The sequence below is a fragment of the Staurois parvus genome, unplaced genomic scaffold, assembly GCF_062004578.1.
Source record: "Staurois parvus isolate SC_StPar_1 unplaced genomic scaffold, SC_StPar_1.0 ptg000473l, whole genome shotgun sequence".
NCBI lineage: Eukaryota > Metazoa > Chordata > Amphibia > Anura > Ranidae > Staurois > Staurois parvus.
Genome location: NW_028318269.1, coordinates 185,670 through 206,833, shown reverse-complemented (window position 1 = coordinate 206,833; position 21,164 = coordinate 185,670). Strand labels below are relative to the sequence as shown.

The following is a 21,164-nucleotide window of genomic DNA, read 5'->3' as shown; positions in this document are numbered from 1 at the left end:
AACCCCGCCCTGCCTCCCGGCATTTGAAGCCCCTTAAAGGGTCGGGAGGCACCGGTGCCAAGGGATTAAACTGAGATTTGGTCTGTGTAAACTGTATCAAATAGACAGCTAGGGATCTGGAAGATCTCTGACCAGAAAGAGTGTAGGCAGGTTATAATGCTGGTTTAGTAAGTTACCAACTGGCTCAGCCTATGGATAAAAGGGTTAAGTTATGAATGCTCAGTCCCTAGGCTTTTGGGTCCCAGCCAGCCCACCTGTGATATAAAAATGGGAAAGGCTTGAGCTGGATTTTTCCCGCTCTTGGCTTGACTCATGGGAGGGACTGCTGCACCTTGCAGTCCACAAAAGGCACAGGGGTTCTGGAGACATCCATGCTATGGAGATTATCTGCAATGACTAGCACCTCAAAGAGGTATGCCTGAGCAAATACACAACTGTAGTTAGGACTAGGGACTGGACTCTTTTATATTGAACTGTATTTTTGAAGTTTCACCAGTAAAGTTATATTAACTGTTTTGAGCCTGGTCTGAAGTTATTCAAAGGGTTGCATGTTGGTTAAAGCATATCTAAAGAAGCAAAATGGGCTATGAAGTCTCACTGCATTAAGAAGAGGTTTAACTTAGCAAGTCAAGGAAGAGGAAAGCCATTGCTAGGAGTAACCAAGCTCAAGTTCAAGACACGAAGCAACCATTCGTTAGGCGTGGTACCTGGTAGGATGGCAAGTCTTCAGTTAGCGAGGGGGTTGCAATTTGTCTCCCTTCTCAGCAGTTGGTCTTCCAAAGGAACCGAGAGCAGACCAGCGTTATGAAGATCCATGACCTAGCCACAAGGTACAGGAAGTGAAGAATATACCAGTGAGCAAGCATGAAGTCCATGCTATGTGCTCAGTGGGACCCCATTCTGTTACTGGAAGTGAGGTAACATAGGTATGCCAGACTGGTTGAGTGAGCACAGGCTCAGCATGTGCCTCCTAAAACTGCTGATGTTACAGTGTGTAATGATATGGGACAGCATGTTTTCAGAGGAACTCTGTATTTTTATTGCACACAGTGTAGGCTCATCTCTAAGTCAGGGAACTGCTTTAATGTTAGGTTTTTGACATGACCACAGTCTCTGGTCTCAGGTATTGATGAGCATGCTCTGTGCAAAAAGATACCCCCACGTGCAGAGGAAAGACCCCACACACAAATGTGTACCAGAAGGGCAGGTCCACCAAACATGCAAATATGTTCCTGAAATCCTACAGCCTTTGTAGCAAAGATTAGAATAGCCCGGGACATATTTCACTATTCTTGAAGGGACAAGATACCATCTTGCCAAGACTTTCTAGTTAGTTTCCTGACCTGCTATATTTAGTGAAGATATGTGGGTGGCCTCCCAGAGGCAGTCCATTCTTCTGATGTAAGGGTTACTGATAGGTCTGCTAGCCAGCAGGCGACATATGTCAGGGGAGAGGTAGTTGGACACGACAAATCCCTATAGAATTGTGTGTTTACACCTTTAGCATGAGGATTAGAGGAGCAGAAATACTCAAATGGGAACCTCCTGGTAGGTCGTCAAAGGCTCTTAGGTTTGCCTAAAAAAAGTGTCTGACCTGCAGATAACAAAAGTGCTCAGAGCTCAATAGTAATTTTTTGGTTGTCATCACCTACCTTAAATTTATTTTGTTTTTTTTACACACATTTAAATTGTTCACATTTTAGACTGGGGTGCCTATGGTTTTGCATATTTTTAAAGGGTGCCGCAACTGAAAAAAGGTTGAGAAATGCTGCTTTAAGTACAGGTTTCCTTAAAATGAAAGAAACAACAGAGACAAGGCACACCAGCCTAGTGCATTATACAGAGAATAATTGTAATAAAAATGCAAGTAAAACTACTCACAATCATAAAAGATTACCCGGTCATCATGTCACTCATCCATATGCCACGGATGAGTGGCTTGATGAGAGTGTAATCTTTTATGATTGTGAGTAGTTTTTACTTGGATTTTTTTTTTAAAATATTCTCTGGATAATGCACTAGGCTGGTGCACCCTGTCTCTCTGTTGTTTCTTTCTAGTTGCTACGGGATATCTCCAGTCCTAGAGGGCAGTAAGGCTTGAAGTTATTCTCCATGGGATTTCTTGCAAATGAGGCTACTTTACTTGTGCACAGGAGACTTTTCTGTTTTGTTGTTGGCTTGTTTCCTTAAAGTGAATCTGTGCTTCTGCAATAGGTCGACTATGCCCCCTCCACTTTTACACAATCACCTTTCCTTTGCTCCCCCAATGCTCCTTTCACGGGCCAAGGAAAGGTATGCCTGTGTAAACTAGAGTCAGATTTGCAGCTGGAGCTTACAGTGGATTGATTCCTTTTCCATCCACATGTAACATCATTATGCCAATCACCAGGCAAGAGTAGAAAGGTTCAGTATGTGCTGCTGGGGGGGGGGGGTTACACCTTAAAGTAAATCTGTTACTTTGCTCTGCATAGGCCAAGCACAGGTTTGGTTTAATTATAGTCAACGCTACCTAGAACCCAAATGTAAGATTTGAATGGTCGCTATCAGGGGCGGACTGACAAGTCATGGGGCCCCCAGGCAATAGGGGATCGTGGGGCCCGTGTCCTTGCCCAAACTCAAAAAAGCCTATGAAAAAGGTACCAGGGGCATCTCATGGGGGCCCCCTACTGACCCCGGGCCCTCGGGCAGTGCCCGAGTTTCCAAATGGTCAGTCCTCCCCTGGTTGCTATTTGGTTTTCATGTGTCTTTTAGATTTCGGTAGCAGAAATCTCTTGCAGTAATTTGTAGTCCCAGCTCTTCCCACAAGGCCATAATGAAGATGGCTTTCTATTATATCTCTCCAATTTTTGTTTTTTCATGCTCCTCTGGGAACATTACATATTCATGTAGGTTAAATCAAAAGACAAACATCAACCAAGTTCAACCTATCAAAGCTCCAAAACTTTTGGTCCAGACGTTCATAAGACTTGTTGATGACTACAACCAGTTTTGCCTTTTAAAGAGAATGTCTGAGAGATAGAAAAAGCCAACATGTGTTCCCATTAGCCAGCAAACACGCTATACACAATGAGTAAGATAGCAATATTATGGACTTACCAAAGAAGAAAATTACTAGACCGATGATGAGCACTGTCAGCACCACTACAATATAAATCCAAGTACTGTTTTTTGGACGAGGACCTGTAATTAAAAAAAATGTTACTATGTACTGCAAAAAATAAATGCCACATTGTAAAAAAATTAACAAAACATTTTCACCACCCAACAAATGCAAGTAGTCTTAAGAAACATACCTGCTAAAATATTTGCATTTCTGTCTGTACAGTCTTGAAACTTATGGTGGGTATATATATTTTTTTTACTGATCGATCTCTTCCGAGACGATGGATTTATCTATAGTAAACAACCCATCAGATCCATAAGCCACACACAGGGAAATGGATTTTGATTGAACATTAAGATACAATTGTAAATTATGATTGTAATTTATTGATCGCAAAACTGTTTCCACCATGTACTGTCAAATGATGCAAAATAATCAATAATATTCCACCCTGGATGATCGAATCTGATCAAAATTGAGTCTAAATTGATTGGCAGGGAGGTTATGACTATTTAATTGTTTGCTGATATGATTTATTTGTTCGAAATGCACATTGATCGGATGAGAAAAAGAAATGAAGCATGTATGGCCACCGTTTTACAGCTCTGCCACACAGCACAGTCCTGTCTGGGAGGGGAGGGAACCTCAGTTTAGTCTGCTGCAGTTAGGTTTTCACTTACAGGTCTTTTCCCTATCCCACCCAGAAGAAAAAGTAACATTGATGAGCTCATCTCTCTCTGCCATTCTGTCCTCTCCTCCTGTCATATCCTCCTTACACTGAAGCACACTCGTTTGGCTCCATGTGCTTCTTCTCCCTCTCCCTCACTGAGCTCTGCTGTACAGACTGTAATGTAGACTGCAGGGGACTGATATCAATCAAATTCAGGTACTTACACTGCTTGCATTGATTTGTGCCTTTAATATTTGCTAAGAGTTGAGTTTTGAAAGAATTTCTATTTCTGTAGCTTCTGTTTCTTCACACAACAATTAATATCTCTTAGGTCTTAGGTACACATGGATGATTTTTCCTGGCTCAGTCATGCTAACAAAATGCCCTGCAATTATTCACCAAGGTTTTATTTACATCGGTGCATTATGGTAAAACGTGTATAACTGCAACGCACCTTAAAACACAGAAACTACGTGCCATTCATTTTATATGGCATTTCAGTACACCTAGCCAGTGCACTATGCAGACCATCTGTGTGTTGTGGTGTGCTGCATTAGGAAAATAGTATAGGCCCATTAAAGAGTGTGTTGAAGTTCCATCTTCTGCCACTCCCTGTCCCCATCATTACAGGATACAGCAATGATACAGGGGTCCGTGGAAGGAATCATAGGACACAGTGAAGGACACAGGTGTAATGATTATGCACAATAGAGACATGGAAGGTGTACGTGACAGCCATCTTGTTAAGGTCCCAGCCATTTTTGTTTTTCATGAGCAGTAATCTTCCTCCATCCTCCTAAAACTGGAATGTGTAGCTGTAAGTTGTAATGGACTTCAAAAGAGCCTCTTATCTTAATTAGAACACAAATAGAGGCCAGCTCCAGAGTTGTAAACAGCTAATTAGTCTTGGCAGGATGTCTGTTTTCAGGAACCATGAAAAACTTTCTTCTGCCCTATTGTAAAACAATAACTCAGTAAAGCCCACAAAAATGTCCTGTCGGGCCATTAAGGCTCTAGGAATGCAGAGCGAGCCATAAAACGTCTATTCCACATGTAACAATTCCACATACAATTCATAGAATTCAACAGGAACACATTAATATTAGGTATATAATTGAATAGGGAATATCATACCAAACAACTCAATGTCATACATGACTATGTTAGCACATAGAAAAGGGGAGAAAGCGGTCTATTCCCTCCTGGGTGACAAGGTACGCAGTGTTTGGTATCCCTGGGTTCGAAATATAATTCTGAATATTAATCTGCCAGTTGCTAGAATACCACCTGCACATACGATAAATTATTATTAGTATGAAACTGTAGTTGGTACTTGGTCACAAGTTTGGTGACCTCCTAGTACCCATCCCCTAAAGCGGATGATTGGTCAGTTGTTCTCAGGTGACACCCCCTTGATATCATAGAAAGGGACTGACCGAACTTGTGAAGGGTGTGCTCACTTTTAACATCAACCAAGAAACATCTTAAGGGACGTGAGAGTCAAGGCAACATTTTTGCTTGGACAATTAGATTCCACTAAAACCAGGATTTTGCAAGTAATCTGCCTTCTTAACTCCTTTCTTTTATTTCTCTGTTGCATTCTTCTTCTCTTTATGTCTGTGTAACATATTTTCTGTTAATATTTTAATTGCACCATTTTTACCTTTTTAGTAATAAATCCTATTTTGAAAAGCGTTGAAACTGTCTCTAAAGCTTTTAATACAAACAAAAGAATCCCTGTCTCTTGAAGAGTGCTACTATATATAATAATCCTCTGAATAGACCTGTGTGTGGTGACAGTGTGTGTTGCAGATGTTTATGCTAAAATCATAGTGTTATTGCTAGGATTTGTGAGTTTCCTACTTCTCTGTAAAAAGGTGGTGGTGGCAGTTTGAAGGGTTAATTGCTTAATTAACCTAACCCAGTGACAATTGCTCTCAGGCTGCTGGCACATAGATTGTGACCCTGCGAACTGGAAAATATTTGTACAGGGTGCAGCTGAGAGAGGCATTGTTATGCAAGTGACAGCGTGGCGTGAGATTATCCAGTCCTTTGTCACAAGTTGGTGGGAAGGGCAGGGGTCGGGCATTGTGTTGCATCACAACAGGCATCTGGAAATATTGAATGGTGAAGAGTCTTAGGCTACTTTCAGATGGCCGAATAGCTGAGGATAGTTTACTGGGTTCAGAATCTACTGATTCTGGCTGGTGATCACCCCAGCTGCTACAATATGGCCATTTGAATGTAGCCCAAAGGAGGCTGCATTGCTAGACTAGATGAGAGGTGGGAGACATGGGCAGCCAGAAAGGTGAGTATAAAAGCATAAAAGTATTGCAGGGACCTTTTACATTTTTTTAAACTGTCTGGCCGGTTTAAGGCAATGCATGTTAAACAGCGTTAGAGTGCAAGTTAACACATTTTCATTAATGCACCATAGGAGTCTGAATGGGCCCTAGGGGCAGTAAGTAGTACTCACTGATGGAACATGTAGCAAGTAGCCAATGGTATGAGCTGCATGCAGTAGCATTTAATTGCACTGATCGTACGATGCTATATAACTTTGTGAAACTGGTCATGGAAAGCCATAGAAGTTTCATCCAGTAGGCATTATAAAATGCAGTTAAGCTGCAGTTTTACACCCTTCCTGCCTAACCAATATACAGTATGCTGCAGCCGCAATGCTTTGCAGCCAATTTAATTTGGTGCTGCCTAACATTCTCACCCACTGAAGTCAATGGGTCTGTATCGCAACTGCAAGCCAAACGCTTGGCCCACGGTTGTGGCACAATGATTGTATACAGAATCCCTGTTTGGTTGGGAAAAAAAGAACACACATTCAGGAGGCACCAAAGTTGCCTCCTAAATACCTAGAAGCCACTGCTCGGCTGTCCTTTAAAAATAAATCTACCGCAAGTCACTTTTCAGAAAATGAAAGAAACTGCCTCCAGTTTGAAAAAGGCGAGTGTGTACAGCAGCCTGTCCTACAGAAGCCGGCCTAACGTCTCCTTCTGTTGAACGGTCATGCTGGAAAACCAATGGCTGCGAATGCTGATCAGTGTGTCTTGGCTGAGGAAAGTGGTCGTCCCATCAGAACACAATAGCACAGTAGGGGAGATCGCTATACTAACATTGCGTATTTTAGTACAGGGATCTGTCAGGTTTGTTTTTGTTCAGCCCAGCGGGGCTTATGACTTATAGCGTGTAACCCACATTACAGTCTATTGTGTAGGTTACAGCACAGAGAGTCATTTGTTTAATTTGTTAGCAATCAATCTCAATTTTGGGGGCATTATTGAGGAACTAATAGCACCCTTGTACCCTTGGCCTTGGCTTTACTATAGTAAAATACAAACAGAATGGGTTTAGAGTATAAACAAGATGCAGAAAAATGTCCACTTTAAAACTAATGTGCATAAATGTCTTTTGCTGTCATTTCCCTCATTGTAAGCAGATGGAACTTCCACACTGTATAATGGCTAATGGTAAGTGATCATTGTTAAAAGTTAATAGAATTTAAACGATCAAATCAACTTTTAAGACAATTTGCTTTCAATATTGTTCTAGTTCCACAATGCCAGCTTTTGTAGTATAGCAGATGCTAAAATCACGATACCAGTAATAAAATATACAACAAATCCTCAGGTTTTTAGAGATGTACAATTGTCCTATTCTACTGTTTGAGTGCTATCATAGGAGCTATATACTGAGCAGGCTGTCCTGGAGTTCCGATGGAAGAGAATTGTATACATGTTTTGTATATGCCTGGTTTTGAGTCAGTTTTATTTAGGTTTTTTTTTTATTCTATAGGAATTTATTCTAAATTGAACTTAATTTGAACTAATTGTTTGAGTATTTATAAAAATAATATATATATATTTTACAAATAGACAGCTAAGGTGACTCTATCATATAACTAAATTATGAAGCAAGTAAGAGGGAGGAAGAGAAGAAAGAAGGGATGGAATACCTACTTTTCCCTCTAACTGTGCCACTGCATTTGTGGAAACGGTCCTCAAAAATCCACTAGGACACTTCAGGGACTGTTGATGTCCTTGATCCCCTGCAGTTCTCACAGCTTCCTCCTGCTGACCACCATTAATTAAAGGAGACAGTAATGACATGGAGGTCAACAGGGTAAACCAGTGCAAGGTGAGGGAAAATCAACACTACCAAAAGGGTGGGTTTCCCAGTGAACTTTAAGTGCCCATTTCTCACGTAATGGGAAAGGTATTCCTCTCTGCTTTGAGCCAAGGTCAGTGGAAAAGCCGGCACAGGGTTATGGATCAGAGAAATGCACCGTTACTTATCATGTACAGGGAGATACAACCACTGAGCTTTAATCATGACTGAACTGACCATTATGATTAAGTCTGTAATGGCTGAAACACATTGATTTCACTGTACATCATAAATAAAGATACTATCCTCTGATTCCATACCACTGTGCCAGCTTTGGCACTGAACTATGTGATTGTGAGGCTTCAAGAACCTTAGCCTAAGCACTGGTTTGAGTGTATATGCACGTTGTGGGGGGGGGGGGGTAATAGTACTGCTCTCTTCCCAGTAAAGCAAAGGACTTCTGAACAGGAAGAAGAAAAAATGGTAGCTTCTACATGCATGTGTTCTCACAAACAAAAACATGATTCTTAATGTAGGTTGTTACGTCTCATAAAAAATCCAAAAAATTGATTCTGCGATATTATAAAGGAATACTTACGTATGCAGAAGATAGTAAGTCCAAACTCCACTATGTTCAACAATATGGCCTCCTGAAAATCTTTATATCCAACACACTTCCAGGTATGTTGGGTGTCTGGTTCAGCGCTGCACTAAATTGTTACTCCCGTCAGCCCCTATGTGACTACTGATTCCTATAGTGATGTAGGTATTGGTGGGAGAAACCACAGTGCGCAGTGGGGGCCACAGACTTTCAACAGAGTGCCAAAACTCTGAAGTCTTTGCCAGAGGTTGTATCACTTGAATGCAGAAGAGTTTAAACTTGTATTTTACCAGAGGGATAACTATACACTGTCTAAGGCATTGGCTGTTCTTTGGGGCTTTTTTGGGAAGTGGCAGAGTTGCTTTAAAATGTTGAATGTAAATGATAAGATTAATTATTGTACATTCACATATACAATGTGTATATATATATATATATATATATATATATATATATATATATTGTGACAGTAGGCAGGTGAAATCACCTGATTGCGTCCTGGATGGACGATATATTTGTCCGAGGTTCAGGCTTTATGAGGATTTGTACCACTAGAGGGAAGTGCTGAGTCCTTCAGCACTGAGGTAATGAGCCCAGCTGAAGGTAGTGGGCTCATTACCACCTGTATAAAACTTCCCAGAGTGCTTAGGGAGTTGCTCCACCCTGGAACCAGATCTGTGCCTGAACTGTCTGGGGAGCTGACCTGTTATCTGTGTGCAGAGAGACCAAAGCCTGTGTGGCCGGCCTTCAAGTACTAGCAACTAGGTATAGCAGCAGGCTGTACCTAGTGGGTAGCTAGGGAAAGCGGTTGTTGCAGTAAGTAGCCAAGTTGGCCAGGATTTATTTTGATGTTTCTTTTTGGTTTACCGGTTTTTGTAAATATTGTAAATAAATTGCACCTGTTTGTTTTCACCTCCACTGTTGTTGTGCTGTGCCTGTCTTTTTGTGTTGTGCACCCATCCAGGGGGTCCCACACACCCGCTGCCGAGCTAACCCTGTTACAATATATATATACAGTTGTGTTCAAAATAATAGCAGTGTGTTGAAAAAAGTGAATAAAGCTCAAATTCCTTCTAATAGCTTTTATTTCCATACACACAAATGCATTGGGAACACTACACATTCTATTCCAAATCAAAACATGAAGAAAAATATATCAAATTTGTGTTTTTTCTCTAAATTGAAGAAAAGTGAATATTAGACTGTTCAAAAAAATAGCAGTGTTTGTATTCTTCTTTACAAACTCAAACATTCACTATATAAACTGAAAAATGTTTGAAGATTTTGCTTTCCTTTGAATCACTTAATGAATATTTCGTTGTATAAGCACTGTTTCTGAGAACTGCTGTACATCTGTGTTGCATGGAGTCAACCAACTTCTGGCCCCTGTGATCAGGTATTCCAGCCCAGGATGATTGGACTACATTCCACAGTTCTTCTCTATTTCTTGGTTTTGCCTCAGAAACTGCATTTTTGATGTCACCCCACAAGTTTTCTATTGGATTAAGATCCGGGGATTGGGCTGGCCACTCCATAACGTCAATTTTGTTGGTCTGGAACCAAGATGTTGCACGTTTACTGGTGTGTTTGGGGTCGTTGTCTTGTTGGAACACCCATTTCAAGGGCATTTCCTCTTCAGCATAAGGCAGCATGACCTCTTCAAGTATTCTGATGTATTCAAACTGATCCATGATCCCTGGTATGCGATAAATAGGCCCAACACCGTAGTATGAGAAACATCCCCATATCATGATGCTTGCGCAACCATGCTTCACTGTCTTCACAGTGTACTGTGGCTTGAATTCAGTGTTTGGGGGTCGTCTGACAAACTGTCTCCGGCCACTAGACCCAAAAAGAACAATCTTACTTTCATCAGTCCACAAAATGTTGCGCCATTTCTCTTTAGGCCAGTCAATGTGCTCTTTGGCAAATTGCAACCTCTTCAGCGCGTCTTTTTTTTCAACAGTGGGACTTTGCGGGGGCTTCTTGCAAATAACTTGGCTTCACATAGGCGTCTTCTAATTGTAACAGTACACACAGGTAACTTTTTATACCTTCTTTCATCTTCCTGGAGCTGATTGTTGGCCGAGTCCTTGCCATTTTGGCTATTCTTCTATCCATTCGAATGGTAGTTTTTTGCTTTCTTCCACGTCTTTCAGGTTTTGGTTGCCATTTTAAAGCGTTTGCGTTCATTTTAGATGAGCAGCCTATCATTTTTTTATATGTTTTCCCCTCTCCAATTAACTTTTTAATAAAAGTACAGTGTTCTTCTGAACAATGTCTGGTACGACCCATTTTCCTCAGAATTTCAGAGAGAAATGCAGTGTAACCAGCATGTACAACATTTGCTGCCTTCCTTCCTTAAATAAGAGCAATAATTGCCACCTGTTTTTCAAAGAATGAATGACCTCACTAATAGAACTCCACACTGCTATTATTTTGAACATGCCCCTTTCAATTAGTGATTCAATTACACAGAATCAGCAGCATGCATGTCATGACTGTTGGGTCTGTTGGATTTCTATTACTCTACTACACCTGCTAGTAAATTATTTGCCATGTAGAAATATCATTTCTACCAAAAACAGGGATTGATCAGGTTAGTGATGTCTGACTGCTATTATTTTGAACACAACTGTATAATATATATATATATACATAATACATAAATGTAAAAATTGCAATGGTTTCCCTCCATAGTTTGAATAATGCCATTTTTTATGTAAAGATAAATATTAACTTACCACAGACAGCATCACTTTTGTTGGTTCCAGGACGAATTTGTTGTTGTGAATTAGTACAGCTAGAAAAAAAGACATAACAAGTTATATGTTCTGCACAATAGCCAGAGAATACATGTATGTGAAAAATGCTGCATGTTAGCCATATTTAGATTTGGTGCACCAATAGAGAGGAATTTTCAGACGCACCTAACTGTTCTTTAAATTCTTTTAAATATTTGACTTGGCATCAGCCTATTGAAATCCCCTGTATAGCAGCATTCAGACTATGAGAGGGAGGTGCTGTAATAGGAGCCAACCAGGTGTGCTTCATGCAAATGTGCTGAAAGAAAAAAAGCTGATAGGAGGAGGGAATAGAATGAGCAGATGGATGATCTCATCAGTTAGCTGCTGCTCCTTCACAGTCCAATAAGCAGGCTGGAGGTATACAGCAGATGCCACTGTATCCCTCCAACAGAGTATAACTAACAGAAATTTGTAAAGTGATGTCATCTGCTTGGCTGTTCTTTGTGACAGGGCTGTGTAACTCTCAGGACTGAATGAATAAAAATGAAAACCCTGTCGCAGGTTTCCACATATATACCATTTTATGTGCTTTTTTTACATGTTTGCTGGAGTTAGCTTTGCCACTTTCTATTCAAGGTTTTTCTCAACCGGGGTTTCTCCAGAGTTTTCTTGGGGTTCCTTGAAAGATGAGTGTACCTGACAATGCTAAATAAGTAACTGCCAACATTGCTATTAGTGATACAAAAAAGACAAGATCTTTGAGTTAGGAGAACCCCATGGGACTTTGAAGGCAGAGAGGTATAAAGCATACAACATGTTAAAACACCAATTGTCAATCTTTATTTATAATAATAGCCACATGGCCAGTAATAGTTGATAAAACTACAGCAACAAAATGTGATACACCAACTTGATTGACCAACATATACCCATATGGATTACAGATAGACCAATGCAGATACATGTCTTTAATGGCAGTGGTGTATTCTTCCTATAACTCCCAACATGTTTTGGAGCAAAGTTCCTTCCTCAGGGGAACAAATTGGTATAGTGGTGCTATAATAATGTCACATCAATATAATATATAACCATTGTCAAAATATGTGTTAAAAAATTTATAAACAAATATATAACACGGCAGGTCAATGTATTCAAATGCCTCTATATATGAAAAAACGTACAATCATTGCATGTGTCATTGAAGCCCGTTTAAATGCAGACAGTCCAAGAAGTAAAAACTCTGAAACCACCATCCGCCAGGGGTCATCAAATTGATGAAATCCACACCTCCAAAATCTGCAGGGCTGCTACAAGGATACCAGAAAAAGTATGGCCAATCTATGTTAAATGCAAAAAACAGCTATAGTTGTTGGCCCAATGGCAGGTATAGATAAAGTATAAAGACTAAGATCAATGGTGATTATAGATACAAAGGCATTAATGCTGCGGTACAACAAGTCTAAGATGTATAGCATAGGACTGACATCAGCAAATTAGTTTATAAACGGTGTGTCGGATAGATGTCAGAAGAGGGTATCATTATATCACTATATAAGCCACAGCAGTTGAGTAAAAAAAAGTCTTACCTAGTCCATATGGGTATAGTAATCACCATTACAGCATGCCTAGCAGGGGAATCAACAATCACCTGACTGAATGGTAGGTTTATATAGAGAAAAGGAAAAAGGACAGTCCTCCAAAATGGCCAATGTGGTCCCTAAACCAGGGAATGCACGCCCATCGCACAGGTGTGGTGCGGTACGGCATGCATTATGGAATCCCCAGACACGGTGGCGTGCGGCGTCGCCATGCCTTGTAGGTGCGCGTTGACCCCACGCGTCACCATGAGGGCTGCTGTGCCGAAGACCGGCACGTAGTGACAGGGAGAGCATACCCTCTGAGTTCACAGCGGAGGCCCCTCCGCCATAGCAGCTGACAAAAAAGTGGTCCTCACCAGCTGAGATACAGACAGGAGGGACTTTTGCTGGGTAGCGGACCGCGGAAAGAGGGTAAAAATTTCATCATAAAACATCCATGGGTGTATGAAACTAAACACATACAAGATAAAATAAAACAAAAACATATGAGGCATGTGCATACATAAAAAGGAAGTGGGACATACCAGTTTGAAATAATACATCAAATTAAAGACTGATCTTTCAAATAACATATAAAAATGTGTAGACATTCGCAAAGATATACACAGATTTCCCTCATGGTTGGCACATGAAGAAACCAACTAGACATAGTGGGGTTTATTTACTAAAGCTGGAGAGTCCAAAATCAGACTCCCTTCTGCATAGAAACCAATCAGCTTCCAGGTTTCATTGCCAAAGCTTCATTGAACAAGCTGAGGTTAGAAGCTGATTGGTTTCTATGCAGAAGGGAGTCTGATTTTGGACTCTCCAGCTTTAGTAAATAAACCCCAGTGTGACTACAGACTACAGATACCATCAACAGATATCCTGTTGGGATTGTTACATATTCAGTTCACATCCCCCTGATCTGAAACCTTCTAAGAACGGTTTAAAATGAAAGGCCTCATTGAGGCCACGAGGTTCAGTGGTGTTGAGAGTTTACATTCACCACAGCTCATGTTGGAGGAGGTATTAGTTAAAATCCCCCCTCTAGACCTGAAGTGGATCCTGTCCAATGCCAAAAACCGTATGGTGGGGGTAGATGTGCCATGAACCAAAGCAGCATGACGCCTTAGTGGAAAATTGGGGTCTTTTTTGCGTATAGTGGCTAGATGTCGATACATGCATCTTTAAAACTCTAGTTTGGTCTTCCCCGCGTAAAAAAAGAGCCACATTCACAGGTGAGGAGATAAATAACCCCCGACGTTCTGCAATTGGCATAGTGTCACCTTAGACTTGTTGTACCACAGCATTAATGCCCTTTTATCTATAATTACCATTTATCTTAGTCTTTATACTTTACCTATACCTGCCATTGGGTCAACAACTATAGCTGTTTTTTGCATTTAACATAGACTGGCCATACCTATGGGTAGTGATTTTCTGGGATCCTTGTAGAGGCCCTGCGGATTTTGGATGTGTGGATACCATCTATTTGATGACCCCTGGCGGATGGTGGTTTCAGTGTTTTTCATTCTTGGACTGTCTGCATTTAAACGGGCTTCACTAACACATGCAATGATCGTAAGTTTTTTCATATATTGAATTTGCATACATTGACCTGCCATGCTATATATTTGTTTATAAATTTGTAACACATATTTTGATCATGGTTATATATAATATTGATGTGACATTATTGTATTATAGAACCACTATACCAATTTGTTCCCCCGAGGAAGGAACTTCATTCTGAAACATGTTGGAAGTTATGGGAAGAATACACCACTGCCAATCAAGACATGTTTCTACATTGGTGTATCTGTAATCCATATGGGTATATGTTGGTCAATCAAGTTGGTGTATCACATTTTGTTGCTGTAGTGTTATCAACTTTTACTGGCCATGTGGCTATTATTATAAATAAAGATTGACAATTGGTGTTTTAACATGTTGTATGCTTTATATCTATCTGCCTTCAAAGTCCCATGAGGTTCTCCTAACTCATAGGTCTTGTCTTTTTTGTATCTTGGTGTTCCCTGAGCAATGAGAAACTTCTGGCTCCTATATAAGTTACCAATGACACCAGTGATGTTTAGTTATCTGTAATAAATCCACAAAAAAAACAAAGGCGCTATACACTTGGACTAATGAGATACCAGCCCCCACATAACTGTGCATGTTTTTTTTCAAATGAGGTGGGTGCTTCTATCGTGTTTTTTTTTTTTTTTTTTTTTTCTTTTTTTTCTGCTCTTTTCTACTATGGTTTGATCCTTGGATATGTTTGGTGGGATCTTTGATTATTTTGTTGCTTTTGTTTTCATTTACAAATTTGTATTTGTTGTTAATAAATTTTTATTATAAATAGAAATATAATTGTTCCTACAATCCACTACCCCACTAGGATATTGTACATACTGGAGGGATGCTTGTTCTTTCCAGTAATGATCTTTAATTTATTTTAATATATTTAATACATTCTCAAAATGTTAACATTGTTTGGAGTATTGGTATTCATTGAAAGTTTTTTGGTAATATGTATTTTTATATTATATATATTTTTTCATCAGGTTTTTCTCATCAAAATTTACCTCCTGTGATGGGTCTTGAGTATGATATTTTACAATATTAAATCTATGCTATTTATATTTATCGTTTCCAGATCATAATTCACTTTTAGTTTTATTATTGCATTTTTTGGGCTACTGTATGTGTCTTTAAGTACTTGTATACAGCGCTTGGTGTGATGACTGTTGGGTCAGTGAGCCAATCAGCCAGCCCCTCCTTCTCCCCTTTCACACAGGCATTTCTGATGTAGAAAAAACAGGCAGTTGAGGTGACTAACATCTCAGCCTCCTGACAAAACCTTGAAAATGGCTGCCGGGCGGCCCCATATACATTGTCACAGCCGCAAGTCTGTGTCGCAACCAAAAAAGCAGGGCCAGTGCTACAACTGCAGTGAAACTGTATCTAACTTCCGCAGTTGTAGTGCAGTGAAGAGGGATTTCAGTGTGAAATCTCTTCAAACAGGTGTGTAGGGAGGTGACATATTGCCTTCTGATTGCCTGCTAACTGCAAGCCAGCTGCTGCTGACAAAGGGATCCACCATGGACATGGATTGTGAGTCAGCAGTGCTGCCCATTTAAAAGGGGAGCCTAAAGGGTGCTTTCTTTCCATTGTAAGGAGAAGTCTTCCCACTGACCACCAATGTAAGGAGCACCCTTCCCATCGACCACCACTGTAAGGAGAAGTCTTTCCACTGACCACCATTGTAATGAGCATCCTTACCATTGACTACCACTGTAAGGAGAAGTTTTCCCATTGACCACCAATGTAAGGAGCATTCTTCCCACTGATGACCAATGTAAGGAGCATTCTCCTCACTGACCAACACTGTAAGAGGTAGTCTTCCTACTGACCACCTGTAAGGAGAATTCTTCCCATTCTTCACCTATGTAAGCAGCATTCTTCCCAATGATAGAGAATGTAAGGAGCATCCTGTCCACTGATCAACATGCTAAGCAGTAACTATTTTCAGTTGTTCACCAAGACCATTCCAAAAACATATATATAAAAACAACTGCACTTAACCAGCATTGCTGCACTAGAACGTGATCAGCACAGCAGACATATACCACACTAAATAAGGCTAACAGACATAAAAGCCAATCAAACTGATATATGCTTTACAGCCATGAAAACACATACATACATTCTGCCTCCATCCTAATTTGTGACGGGAATAACTTTAATCGACTGATGTTTTATTAACCAGTAGGCCTAAAGCAAGCAGCATTACTGTTTGGTGCAATTTATGCATTTTTGTTCATCTGGAATTCCTTTGAAGGAAATTAACAGATTTAATTTATGTAGCCGAAACAGGTTTTCTTCATTAAAAAAAACACACACACACATTTATATCAAATAGCCTATTTACTCAACACTTTGCAATTAAAGAGCTATCTTGATTGAGTTCTTCAAAGTTATTGCTGCCTGTAGCTACAACATTTTATTAATAAATGAAATGGAAACTACTATTTATAATTTATATTTATTATACTGCCTTCCATTTAACAATGTGATATCAGAATGTCATTAGGAGTTGCTGAATATTTCTCTATCTATATATTATTAAAAATATCTGTAGTGCTACCCCCAAAGGAGCCACTTGGTAATTTGGGTTCTCTGTTTTGCTCCTCAGCTCCAAGAACAGCCTCAGCCCCTTGTTGAGTGAAAGATACTGCAAGCACTTTTAGGAACACAAGTGTGGATACCTTCAACTTGGCTGTGAATTAGCACCAGAAAATAGACTCAAGACCGTTTAGTGGTAAATGAACTCAATATATTGCTATTTGATAGAATTATTGGTGGTTTGAGAATAAATGAACACACAGAAGTTTAGACACAGTCCGCTAGTCAATATAATCACTATGCCAAGGTAACGTAAAGTAGAGTTGCATACTACTAGACTGGGATCAATTTGTGAATCAGAAAAGTCACCAATAAACAATGCATATAAGCATTAAATGCAATTTGAACAGTAATGCTATAACTAGTCTAGAGTTCTCTCTAGTAGAATGGCTAGGATGTGGTAAAATGTCCCCTGAGAGTTACCTCTTCGCATAAGCAATAGGTGACAGTCTCTGTAAAGTAGCTATAAAGTGACAGTCTTTTATCCTAACTCTTCAGCTGGCTAGCGTTGGAGCCCAGTTGTATCGCTGGCGCACATGAGAATAGTCCCAGTCAAACCTGCAGACAGAATTAAGGCTACTAGATGGCTGTATGGTCAGTTCCTAAGGCGCTTAGTTTTTTTAGCAGCAGAGAGCAAATCCCCACAGCAGCAGCTCACAATCTTATTACATGCAGCAATTAGTCCACTCTCTTGTCTGCAGCCAGGTGACTTTGGCTGTCGGCACACCTGGACTCATTTGTTTTGCAAATACGCGCACCAGATGCACTCACGATGCCCATGATCACACTGTCATTAGACAGCGCAGATCACAGGCAAAATCAAAAGAGCCAAACAGAGTTGCTCTATGCCTTGTGATTGCTATGAACCAATCAGAGCAATTACTCTTTGATCTGGCTTTGATCAACAGCTAGCCACTCCCTTCCTCTTTCACTGTGATGATCACTTCTACTTCTACTTTGATACTTTGGTTCATCAAGAATTTAATAACCTGGTAGTAGATACATGGGAAGAAGATTCTGGAAAACTTCACATTCCACTAATATATTGTGATATTATGGGGTTTCACTCAAGTTTAGTGTTTTCTATCGCTTTCAAAACCAGCCAGGAACCAATCAAAGCAATTACATGTTGTAAACATTGGCTTTGATCAGCAGCCAGCCATTCCCTTCCTCTTTCAATGGCTGCTGATTACTTTTACTTCTACTTTGATTCTTTAGTTCATCAAGAATTCAACAACCTGGTAGCAGATACATGGGAAGATGATTCTGGAATACTTCACGTTCCACTAATATATTGTGATATTATGGGGTTTTACTCACGTTTAGTGATTTTTATCGCATTCAGAACCAGCCAGGAACCAATCAAAGCAATTACATGTTGTAAACCCTGGCTTTGATCAGCAGCCAGCTATGCCCTTCCTCTTTCAATGGCTGCTGATCACTTCTACTTTGATTTGTTGGTTTATCAAGAATTCAATAACCTGGTAGCAGATACATGGGAAGATGATTCTGGAATGCTTCACGTTCCACTAATTTATTGTGATATTATGGGGTTTCACTCAAGTTTTGTGCTTTATATTGCATTCAAAACCAGCCAGGAAACATGTTTTAGGGCTTGATGGCCCACTTTTGTTTCAGAAGAAAGTAAAAGTGCCCTTGCAGGGTTTTCCACTATCACTTCAAATGAAGTAAAATGACATCAAGTCTCCAGGCTTCATCTCGGATAGCCAGTGCTCAAACCACAAGGTTAGGCCTTTCGTCTGGTCCTTCAGTCCATCTCTCAGCACCACTGTGCTCGTGTGCAACTCTAAACCTCTTTTGGCTCTCTTGCAGCTCCCTGCTGCATTGGCCCATGCCATGACCTCTGGTCAGGGAACCTCACATCTCCTGGGTAGAGCCCTGACCTGCAGACAGCCCCTTGATTATAAAGGCTGTGTGCACTTGCACGCATAGACTGCTGATCTCCAGTAAGACCTGGAGACAAGACTAATTCCTCCCAAGTATCGTTAAAGCCTCTGGACTCCAGAAATCAATCCATGAGTTACATAACCTGGAGAAAAACGAAAAGCAATCTTCTTATAATAGCCATTCGTGGATTCTGGGGTTACCAGAAGCCCTCACATGTACAGCAGTTATGCAACCTATAATTAACATTGATTATCAGTCTTGTTCCTATTTCATTTTTCCTTTTATAAAGTCTTTAAAATGTACTTGTTCTTGGAGGATGTAGACACAGTTTTGTCTGCAGAATGCTCTCACGTGTGCACAGTCATTGCTGCATCAGTAGCTCCACTAAACTAACAATGAAAATGTGCTTCATTTTTGCCCAATTGATGCTTCCAACATTTGTACACACACAAGCAAACAAAATAGGTCTCTACGCTAATAAGTGCACTGTTCCTCCTAATGATAAAGACTTTTATTATTAAGATCAAATTAGCTTTAAGAGGCCCTTACAATACATTGTGGTAATGCATGGTTAATTACATTTTGAATGGTATCCCAACACTCTACTATAGTTGTGGGCAGCATTCCAGCCCATAGTGCACCACATTGCATGGCATGTGTGCTTTGGAATAAGCAGTACATGTTTGTCTTTGCCTGCATTATGGTGCTTTAGCAGTCCATTCATTAAGACACCATAACACAGTTCTAAGATGTGAATGGGTCCTAAATCCTTTCTGCCCAGTATCTACATATGTCTTACCTTTGCCAGTCCTTACATGGCTCTGTGTCCGATGTAACATTAGAAAAGGTTCCATCTAGACATGGTACACACTCAGTGTCTGAATATCTGTCAGCTGAAATAAGCAAAAAGACTTTGTTAAAAACAGAGAATGACTGTACGACACATGTAGGTGCCATTTAAAATGTAAATCAGATGTTGCTAACCGCTGGCCACTGCAGTAACTATTCCAAACTATACCTGAAAATCATTCATAAAATGCAGAAAATAAGAATATTCACAAGCACACCTCGGAATAGTGAGTCCTGTTCTATTATTTTAAAGCAGCAGGCATCACAAGCCAATAATTCTGGACCTTACAGGATCCATTTCTAAAGGCACCATACCAAGATGTGCTGGTGATGGTATGGTGGCACCATCCAATAATTCCGTACAGCATCCTGCATGAACTGTAGGCACTTTCCTATGCATATAATGCAGGACACACCGCACAAACAGAAAATACATAACACGGCAGAAAACAATTTGTGATAGAAGGGAAACATATTGACATGGTCATTTGATGAGGCTGTCTTAGGCTGGCCATACACTACACAATGTTCTTGAGATTTTTGCTTAACCTCCCTGGCGGTATGATTATTTCCGATTTTTGGTGCTGAAAGCAGTACCATTTTTTTGCATGGAAATATGTAGTTTTTTATTGTAGGCTGTAATTTTTAGGAATAACTCACTGAAATCTGTCCGAACAAGAGTCTAGTAAACATTCCGGATATGATAAAAACTTGAAACACGAAATCATAAATTATAATTTAATTAATAATCATAAAAAATAATAATATAATAGTAATAAATTTAATTCAATAATATAATCAAACCAAAAACACTGAAATTTGAAATACAGAGGCAAATTCGCACATCGCTGAGCAAAGTCGCAAAATCGTTTTCAGTATCTGATGATAATTTCCCCACGAATCATTATCACTCAATTCTGCAAGTGGTTCTGATTTACTATCGCTGTTCTCTAGTTGGTCTAAAACCGCTTTTGACATAAAGGGATGCTTTTTGGACGCCATGGACTTTTCTAAGTTTCCAGGCAGAAAGAACAGTCAAAATGCAGGCAGGGCACAGGACAAAGCAGTAGGGACAAAATATATGTGAAATGCATTGAAACAGCAATGTTTTACTATATAATAATTTAAAAAAAAAAATGACATTTTTAAAAAATTTCAAATTTCCCGCCGGTTCCGGCGCCCGTATGTACCGACGTCACAGGGACCGAAACACGGAAGCCAGATGCCGGCATCGGCCAGAGGAGATGGCCGGGGATGCTGCAGGGGACACATCGCGGGAGCGAAGGACAAGGTAAGCGCTGCAGGGACTCCCTGAGCAACGCCGCATGGTAAGCCCGAGTGTAGCTCGGGGTTACCGCTCTTGGTACTGAAATTTTACCCCGAGCTACACTCGGGAATA

The 21,164-nt window shown here is 40.2% G+C and overlaps 1 protein-coding gene across 1 annotated transcript in view; it reads right to left on the bottom strand.

The window, feature by feature from the left end:
* The window catches only part of LOC149452421 (tumor necrosis factor receptor superfamily member 5-like), a 109,077-nt gene that overhangs the window by 14,449 nt on the left and 73,464 nt on the right, over positions 1–21,164 (bottom strand). The window contains exons 6-8 of the mRNA XM_089689402.1: positions 19,716–19,809; positions 11,238–11,296; positions 3,097–3,180 (exon numbers count right to left, since the gene is read on the bottom strand). Of these exons, the coding sequence (XP_089545528.1) occupies positions 3,097–3,180; positions 11,238–11,296; positions 19,716–19,809 (237 nt within the window). The remainder of the gene's footprint in view (positions 1–3,096; positions 3,181–11,237; positions 11,297–19,715; positions 19,810–21,164) is intronic.